The 10,555-nt window shown below is 35.2% G+C and overlaps 1 protein-coding gene across 1 annotated transcript; it reads left to right on the top strand.

The window, feature by feature from the left end:
• The first annotated feature begins 1,396 nt into the window (after positions 1-1,396).
• On the top strand, positions 1,397-5,715 carry snrpd2 (small nuclear ribonucleoprotein D2 polypeptide). The gene is made up of 3 exons (XM_074641560.1): positions 1,397-1,535; positions 3,127-3,306; positions 5,267-5,715. Coding segments are annotated over exons 1-3 (357 nt in total). The 5' UTR covers positions 1,397-1,533; the 3' UTR covers positions 5,442-5,715.
• The last annotated feature ends 4,840 nt before the right edge of the window (positions 5,716-10,555 follow it).

Below are 10,555 nucleotides of genomic sequence, written 5' to 3' on the forward strand. Positions count from 1 at the left end.
TTATTGTATTATTATTACGCTATTGTAAGAGGGTTATCATAGCTGATGCATTAACAGTCAGCATTTTAATCATTATATTCTATTGGCTCTATATCAAGTTCAAGTTCAAGACCTTTATTTGTCCTCGAGGGGCAACAACATCATCTCATCACAATAAGACAATATACACATACTGTACATTCCCACATACTAAAACAGTGAAAAAAGGTGAAAACCTTGAAGTACCAAAAATTAAAAGAGTTACAATATTAAGATAATGACTAGAACAGAAGAACAGGCATGGGTGGATGTGCTTATACTACCTGTACTTTACAGAGTATATATTGTATTTTACATGCCCACTATGTTTCTTAAATATTTATCTGCAAAATAACTGTATTTATTTATACTATAATTGTCAAATAATTGTAGTTGGTTAAAAAATATATATAATATTTACCTTTGAAATTTAGTGTAGACGTACAACATAGAATAAAATGTAAATACTAGAGTACATGTACAGGTACCTCAAAATTGTACAGTAAGAAAGTATTATTTACAACAAGGATGGTATTTTTTTTTTTTAATGATCTCAATAACCAGAATTTCTTTTTCACTTTCAGTTATCTCAAAAACCCTTAGAAATACACATATACAGTAGTTATGCCTGTCAAAATTGGATAATTGTCATCACAATTAAAAAAAAGATCCTACAGTAAAAGTAAAGAAAAAAGAACGCTAATGTCCTTGTTGTTAACAAATTAATTATCTTAATTCCTAATAAATTACTCCATACTGATACCATCTATTTTTTTTTTTTATTTTTTTTTTTATTTCTAAGTAAGAAAGTATTATTTACAAAAAGCAAATGTTTGTTTTATGTACATTTCTATGGGACTGCCATCATCCTTTTTTTTATCTATTATTCTCTTTTAAAACATCATCTTCTTATCACCCTATTAAACACCATCCTTTTACCTCTATCTATCTACCTATTTATATTAATTCCACCTTATTTTATCTTGCCTTAATTTGATTTGCACCCTGACTGACAGCCAGCCACCCCCACGCCTCTCAAGCGCACAACCACATGATATAGATCTTGCCCAGTTATGTTGGCTTTTTTTTAAAGTTTTCTTTCTTTCTTAATTTGTTTATTTATTTGTTTATTTATTTTTTCTTCATTTATTTTTAACTTTTTTCTTTCTTTAATTTATTTTTCTCTCCATTTTGTTTTATCCATATTTCATTTTATTTTATTTTATTTTGTTATGAGGAAAAGGAAGAAAAAAAAAAAAGGAAAAATATATGTATATTTTCAATGATTTCCTATGTATAGAAAAGGTTATAATAAACCCTGAGCTTTCAAACCAGGCTCACGAGTTTACGAGTTTATGACTAACCCGGAAGTTATTACAAAAACATTGAAGCGCGTACTTGTTGACCCGGAAGTAGCTGGATCCACGCTGGTGAGGCTGAATCGTTGCGGATACGAAGAGAAGACGAGAAGGAGACGATCTGAGGAGAAAGACAGTTTATTAATAATCAGCAAACATGTAAGTATCTATAATGATCCATCAGTCTTTGGGAGAGTTGTTACTGTCGGTCTGAAGAGGCTGAACTCTGAGCTGCAGCAGACAGGAGCTAAACAGTGAGGTAGTGATAGCAGCTCAGGCCGGCTAGCTGAGTTCATATGAAGCCTTTGTGTGTCTTTTCTCTGCTGTATTTTCTACAGCTCAACTATTTTACAATTACTTTACACTTACAATGCATTAATAAAATGCATAATGCATATTTTTTTCAGCTGCTGTGGTTCAGAATGTAAAAGTTGTGAGTCAGAAGTCACACAATAGCATTGATATCTGCTAGTTAGCTCAATGCTAATATCAAGCTGTAGTGTTTGAGCATGTGTTGTCTTTCATGTTACAGCTTCTTATTACTTATTATACAAAGCTGCTTTTCATGCTAGAGCCATATGCTTCAGAATACACTGTCAGTCTTTTAACCACAGGGAGAAACACCTTAAAGTAATAAATAAAACATCATCCACCTACTGAAAACTGAAGGTGAAACAAACATATTCATTTTTCTTTCTTTTTTTTACTTTATTTGGTTTGACTCAGACATTTTCATAAACATACTTAATTAGATACAAACATGAAGTGAACCAACTTTTCCACTTTTTACAATGAAATTATAGAACACATAAATAGAACATGGGCTGCTTTTCATGTGAAATAAGATCAAATAAATCATCATAATAAAAAAAAATTACATTTAGAAAAAAAGAAAAATTAAACAAAAGAAGGGTGTTTTGGAGACATGGGATAAACGCCTTAAAGTAAAAAACTACATTTTTGTTTTTTTTGTTTTTTTTAACTATTCTTTCTTTTTATTTTTATTGCTATTATTTATTTTCTTAATTTTAATTTTAATTTTGAATGTTGAAGTTGTTTTCTCTAGTGTACTTAATGAGTTTGTTTATAAGCTTATCTACTTAAAAATTGGTTTATAAACTATTGTAATTACGAACTTTGAATATATGCATATATTTATTGCATATATGAAAACAAGTATTAAAAAAAACAAAAAACATCATCCACCTACTGAAAACTGTAGGTGAAACAAACATATTCATATTTAACTTTGTGTTAGTGGAAATGTTTCCTTGCTGTGACAGAAGTTTGAATCCTCTGATAATAAATGTCACACTGGTGAAATTCATATATTACTGTGTTTTCCAGGTCTTGTGAATGAATTCACTTTTATTTATTTGGTCCAAGTCTATAAATGTGTTAGATAGCTGTCATCCTGTGGTAACACATTCTCTGTTGTCTTACATTTTTATTTTGTTCTTTAAGAAGTCACACAATCAATTAGACAAAGGGAAAAAAACAAGATAGGCAATGAATTCCAAGAAAATCACAGTAAAAAACATTAAAATCAAAACAACCGAACAACACAACAGAATATTTTCCACAGATTAAAAGGTGTCGGCTGAAGGAATTGTATAATACAGTATAAAGCTATTTGATGATGTTATGCCAGACAAAAACTGGCAATATTACTATCATATTTATGCCTTTCTGATTATACTTATTTATTCTTATATATATTTGAATTGTTATTGTTTTGTGTGATTTTCAGGAGTCTGTTAACAAAGCCCAAGTCAGAGATGACCCCCGAGGAGCTCCAGAAACGAGAGGAAGAGGAGTTCAACACCGGCCCTCTGTCGGTGCTCACCCAGTCCGTTAAGAACAACACTCAGGTCCTCATTAACTGTCGCAACAACAAGAAGCTGCTCGGAAGAGTCAAGGCTTTTGACAGGTACTGAGCTCAGTCACTGACTTATTACTCAACAGAGTAGCATATGAGGTTAATACTTGATTATATCAAATCATTTTGTAATATTTCACATTTTTGTTATATCATTTAATTTAGGATGTTTTTTTTTTTTTTTTACTGATCTCGATAACCAGAACTTTTTATCACTTTCAGTTATCTCAAAAACCATTAGAAATACACATAAACAATAGCATTGCCTGTCAAAATTGGATTATTAATATTGGATAATTGTCATCACAATTAAAAACTCCTACAGTGAAAGTAAAGAAAAAAGAACACTAATGTCCTTGTTGTTAACAAATTAATTGTCTTTATTCCTAATCAATTGCTCCATACTGATACCATCTCTTTTTGTTTTTTATTTTTAAATTCAATTTAAGGTATATATCATTGGGCCTCATACAAGAATGTTTTTGTATTCTTATCCTAAACCTTTTTTCTGCGAGGCTCGCACGTATGAGTGTTGCAAGTCCAATTCACCGACCTCTCTTAACTGGATAAACTTGACATCAATTGCTTGTGTCAGCCTGATTAAGGCCACTTGTTCATGAGGAGTAGTGCATGACATTTGTTCATTTGCGTAATTGATGCCCTCTAAAATTACCACCCGTTCCTCTCCCTGTGTGGGCCAGTCGCATTCACAAAAATGTTACCAACGAGTAAAAAGAAGACTGTAACATTTTCAGGTCCTGCTGCCGGAAAACAGAAGGCAAAAATATTTTAAAAAATTAGCAGTGTCAATAATGGTGGAAAATATGAATGGTACAGCTGACAACGACGTGTCATCAGAGCAGCGCTGCACCGTGACGGACAAATAGAAGGACTTGTCTGAAGTTAGACGCTAAAAAACATCTTTCTAGAGAGAAGCGGTCCATGACTAATATGAGAGGTGATGGAGGGGATGTGACAGTCACGGATATATTGAACGAGATATCATTATAGCCTACAGTAGGTGCAGCACTCAAAATAAAGGCGTTGTCCCATGGACAATATAGCACCTGGGACACAAAGATACAGTGTCTGGGACAGTAGATAAACATATCATTACAAATGAATCATTTTATGCGTCATGTTTGTTTTACCATCTTTAGCGACTTGAGAATTTAAAATAAAATGGATATTTTAGATTTACTATGAGATATGTTCAAAGTGTGTAAATGTAAATTTCCATTGCTGTATACCAGAAACAGGTTTGCGTTTTTGCACTGCAGTTTGCAGTGATGCATTTATTGATAAAACAGTTAGAAATAAACAAGAAACAATAACTTAACCAATCACTAGAGGAATAATAATAAAAAAAACTAGGATGATTTAAATGTTTAATACAAGGGACTGGAACAACTAGCAGAACTTCCACTTTGGGCCAGAGTGAGTCAATGAAGTGATGTTAACTTGCATAGTTTATAATTATGGCTGCACAATTAATCAACATTTTATTGAAATCACAATATAGCCTACTGCAATTTTCAAATCGCAATATTTGTTAAAGGCGAAATGTTAAATTGAATATTGTGGTGCTGCAGAGATGTCCTGGCCTACGCATCATATTCTACAGGCTTAAGAAAAGATCTTTGTTGGTACACATCCCTTCAAAAATCACACCATGTTTTTCAATGAAAATAAGAATAATGATGTAATAATTATCATACCCTTTAATATCGCAAATCATATCGCAATTGCAATATTAGTCAAAATAATCGCAATTAGATATTTTCTCAAAATCATGCAACCCCATTTATAATAAAACTATATTCATTATGTAGGATAAAAAAAAGGACTTCAATTTGGGACTATGGTTGTCAAGTCAGGTACAGTTGAAAGTAGAATTCAGGACAGTTGTGGGACACTGAGGAAAAAAGTTAATTTCGAGCCCTGTGTAGGTGATGTTACACAAATCTGTAATACTACATTTCAGTGTTTTAAGTCCTTGCTGTCATTTCAGGCACTGCAACATGGTGTTGGAGAACGTGAAGGAGATGTGGACGGAAGTTCCCAAGAGCGGGAAGGGAAAGAAGAAGTCTAAGCCGGTGAATAAGGACCGCTACATTTCTAAAATGTTCCTCAGAGGAGACTCGGTCATCATCGTGCTGAGAAATCCTCTCATCACCGGAAAATGAACTCTTTATAGGCGTCCAGCTGAATCCCTCAGAGCCCTTTTTCTTTTTTTTTCATTCTATTGTTGAGTTGATTTGAAGGCAGTGGACTGTCATTAATGGTTTGTTTTTTTGTTGTTTTGTCGTTGGATCACTGCAGTCACTATGAGATAAGAACCATAGTGTCAGAATGATGTCTGTACTTTTTGGAGAGCCATTTAGTCACAAGAATACCTGGTTTTGCGTTGACAACATAAGTCCTCTATTTTTCATTTTAATAAAAAAAGTGATGAATAGATTCAAGTGTTGTGAAGGATTTTTTTTCATTTTAAGCTTCTTAGTTTCTCCTGCTTTGAAAACATTTAAGGTTAGTTTGATTTGAGGGTGTTACATATTCTTTATTAATAAGCTCATTCATTTTCACCATTACTGAATATTTGGAGATTATATTGTACTTGTTTCCATTCTTCAAACCAATCAATCAAACAAACTCTTTTTAGTGCTTCACAGATGTCTGACAAGCCGAATGTAAGACAGAACAAGTGTGAACAGTGAAAAACAACAGAAAAGACAAAAACAATTTAACAATGAGATAATTTGAGACTGATGCATGCAAGACAATAAAATGATAAAAATGTAATTAAATTAAATTAAAAGCTATGACAATAGTAGTAAAAAAGTGGGAAGTAAAAACTAGAATAATAAAATACAATGAAATTACACAAACTAAATACAATAAAATAGGTGATTATTGAAATTATAGAATACAATTTTACAACTTAAATACAGTAAAATAAGTAAATTAAAAAAATGACCACTCTTAATCAAAAGCCTGACTGAATATGTAGGTTTTAAGTTTACTTTTAAAGATTTCAACACTTCCAGCAACTCTCAGATATTTCATTAAGGAGCATAAAAGCTGCCTATATAATGTTTTTTTTATAAATCTCATCTATTGCAAACTACATCAGATGTATCGGAGAAAGCCTCGGCAAAAACTTCTTTTTACTCCATTTTTTCTCTGGTATCCTTGCCACCCTCCTCCTCCTCCTCCTCCCGCTGTCACCCTTTCACACTCCCCTGACAGCATCTTAGGTGTCGGGCTTGATTTCAGTCAGCAGCGCTCAATATGCGACAAACTGCCGTTTAAAGGCCCGCTGCATTATTGATGAGACCAGATGTGCTGACTGTCACTTCACACCCTCATCTCGCTCCCATTTCAGGCCGTTCCCCTCCGCCGCTCAGCCCCTCCTGACCACTTTGTTAATTGTCTTAATAGCTTAACAGCTAGTCTCGCCTTACTTCCCTCGAACAGTTGGCACCTAACCTCTCGCTCTTTTGGAGCTCTCAAATTTAGTGGTCAAGTGTACGGGATTTTGATTGTGTGAGTAAATAAAAAGCTTGTCTGTGTATTTTACAATTTTGGGAGTAGCTGAATGGCATCGATTTCTGAATGAGTGTTGAAATCCCCTCTGGTTTAGCTGCAGGCCTTTATAATTAGAATATATTTTAAAGCATCTTATATTCCCTTATTAAAATCTACTTCACTTTGCCTAAACATTCCTTTCTGTTACAGTATGCTGTTGTCCTGATATTTAATGTATCATACCTTACATGTTACTACTCTCACTGTTGACCCCCCAACATGCCTAAAGGCTATCACCTGTGGTAGGTCTGTGTGTGGGCAACAAGGCCTCGCTGATTTACAGCTCTCAGGTGAAGCCTGCTGGGTCACCAGGAGAATCCATCTGAGCACTGAATCTGAAATGCAGTGAACTTTTATGACTTTTCTATGACTAATGTAATGGTACCTATTGCTCTCCTGCTGCAGGCAAATCTTGACTTGTACCAAAAGTTTAAGGAGATCTTGTTGCAGGGACCGGAAAACTGACTGACTGAACAAACCAGCCCGAGGCGTAAGGAAACACAGCAGCTGCTGCTGAGGGCCCTGTGGCCACCAGGAGGCCCCCAAATGAGTCAACTGCTTGCTACTTTCTAAATATTGAGGTCATTTTAATCTAATCTTTTTGCACAGATGTTCTTTTTGCACTTTCATTAAAAAGAAAACTGCACTGAACGGACATTAATGTTTGCCAGGTTCATCTAATATGATGAGAAATTATGAGAAAATGAGCTAATGAAGGTAAAATCAATTCAAGAGCTCTGCAGGTGAAAGAGGAAAACTAAAAGAAATACTTCATATAAATTATGATTTAAAACATGATTCTCATTTGGCAAGGCTGAGATTATTTTTTTCAGTGATTATATTTTTAGTTGCATAGAATATAGTTTGGCATTGCCTAGTTAATTGGAACCCCACCTTTTTGTGGGGGAAATATAAAAGTGGTTACCTTTAAGTTTGAATGCTTCGCCACTGCTTGTTGTTATTTTTCAGGACACCACATTTCTAACATACTTTTTCCTTCTACATGTGTCTAAATGTGTTGGCATGTAGCATCACCGGAGCCACAGTTATTAGTTGCAGAAACATTTGGCCATCTTATACAGTATATGAACTTTATCTCCTGTTGTAACACAATCACATTTCTCTCCTCACTATTAGACAGATGTGCTCCAGCTGTGATGTGACCATCGTTTGTTCAGACATAGAAAGAAGAGACAGCAGAGAAAACCTGGTTTGCAACTTGATGAGGAGACACATTTTAATCACATCTTCATTTATTCAGCCTATTGTGTCGTTATATTTAGAGTGTTCAACATGCATTTAACACAGTTTGTTTCTACCGATCGATGTTATGAGATGAACAATAACATGTAATTTCTCATCCTGAAATTGATTTTCTCCATGGATTCTTGCACAGTATTTATTTATTATTAAACCTGCTTTATAATAAAAAAAATTAAAAAAACATGAAAATCTCACTTTTTACAATATGGGACCTTTAAGTATTTCAGTAAATGTACTTATTTACATTCCACCACTGATTAGGCTACAGTTCTGACTCCAAGTGTGAAAACTCAATGCAACAATGAAAGAACTCTCTATTATATAGTTTATGAGTGCAATGTTTGGATGGGACTGTGTTTTCAGCTAGATGTACATGTGTCTTTCAGGCCTTCAGGATAGATAAAGCCTTCTAATTATGCTGAATTACAAAAATGAAGACAGATGTGCCTTTTTTAAGCGAAAGTGGACGAAAAGAAGTTTGCTTCAGAAGACAAAATTGGGCATATCAAGTGAATTGAGCAGCTGCTTATAGGGCATGCACCAGAAATTCTGCATAGGGCCTCAAAACAACTTGAGCTGGCTCTGCAAAACATTGGTTTTAAGGATGTCCAATGGATGGTGATGGTGGATCACAACCCAAAATTAGGATGATTTCACTTTAAGCCTATTTATTTCAAGTAAAGTAAATCTATCTGAAGGTTATTTTTAGTTTGATCAGGTCCTGTTGTCCAGTCCGACATATGTTATATAGGGTGGTGAATGTCCAATAAGGGATTCATGGATGAAAAGATACAGGAGCTTATCACGCCTCTGTGTTAAATCCCTTTAATTGTATAATTTCTTCACTTTTTTGCCTAAAAACAGCCAGATTGTCATCAAATATTGGTCTACATAGACAATAACTTTAATCTAAGTAGACTAAAGAATAGAATGAGCAGCTGCTTGTAGGGCATGCACCAGAAATTCTGCATAGGGCCTCAAAAAAACTTGAGCTGGCTCTCTGCAACATTGGTTTTAAGGATATCCAATGTATGTGAATGGGTCACAACCAACATTAGGATAATTTCACTTTTAGGCTATTTATTTCAAGTAAAGTAAATCTATCTGAAGGTTATTTTGGATGAAATCACATCTCAACAACAACCCCCCTGCAGCATCCAGGGGCAAAGCACTGTCAAATAGCTTGGTGGGTCTAGTTGGAGATGAATCAGTTGATAATTTTCTTGATTAATCGATTAGTTGTTTTGTCTATAAAATGTCAGAAAATGGTGAAAAATGTCGATCAGTGTTTCCCAAAGCCCAAGATGACGTCCTCAATATCTTGTTTTGTCCACAACTTAAAGATATTCAGTTTACTGTCATAGAGGAGTAAAGACACCAGAAAATATTCACATTTAAGAAGCTGGAATCAGAGAATTTTGACTTTTATATTCATTAAAAAATTAATCAAACCGATTATCAAAGCAGTTGGTGATTAATCTAATAGTTGACAACTTATCGATAATCGTTCCAACTCAAAATCCTCTAAGTCATTTTTTTCAATTTAAATAAATTTGTATTAGTTTTTAATAACGTTGTACTATCAGATGGACAAAAACAAGCATTGTGAATGTGTCACTTTGGGCTCTGGGTAATTGTGATGGTTTAGAATTTGGCTCTGCAACATTGGTTTTAAGGATGTCCAATGGATGTGAATGGGTCACAACCAAAATAAGGATAATTTCACTTTTAGGCTTTTTATTTCAAGTAAATTAAATCTATCTGAAGGTTATTTTGGATGAAATCACATCTCAAAACAATTCCCCCTGCAGCATCCAGGGACAAAGCACTGTCAAATAGCTTGGTGGGTCTATTTTGGAGATGCCCGAGATAAAAACAACGTTGGGGACCTCATTTGTTGGGTATCATCGTGCGCTTTTCTCATGTTACTTCACTCATCTCAAAGACACTTCAAGAAGTCTCTTTCCCTCCACATTTTTGGGTGGTGGTGGTGGTGGTGAGCGATCCATGAGCAGGAAGGCAGATGTTTTATTCAGTAGGTAAGCGATAAGAGGGGGGAAGTGTGATTATGATAGCGATCGGCCATGCATCGATACTCGAGCCTCCGGGCAAAGTGACACCGAGCAGCAGCGCGCATCGATCGGGGCCCGGGAACCGGAGCCGCCCCGCAGTTTGTTTTCAGGCAGAGCCGCGGTCCGGGTGTCAGAGCCGGCCAGGCCAGGTGGAGAGAGAGAGGAGAAGATGAGGAGGAGGAAGAGAGGGTGTCAGCTCCGTAAACACACAAACACCGCCTTCACTCATCTCTCTTTAAGTGTGAATGACAGTAAACTGCAAGGACACAGTCAGTGACAGCCACAACAAGAGGGATCAGGTGCATCATGTAGACCTGTAGGCCTATTGACAAACAACACTGCTGCAGGGGCAAAGGAAGTGGGATAAACTAGGACTT

Source organism: Sebastes fasciatus, chromosome 7 (assembly GCF_043250625.1).
Source record: "Sebastes fasciatus isolate fSebFas1 chromosome 7, fSebFas1.pri, whole genome shotgun sequence".
Lineage (NCBI taxonomy): Eukaryota > Metazoa > Chordata > Actinopteri > Perciformes > Sebastidae > Sebastes > Sebastes fasciatus.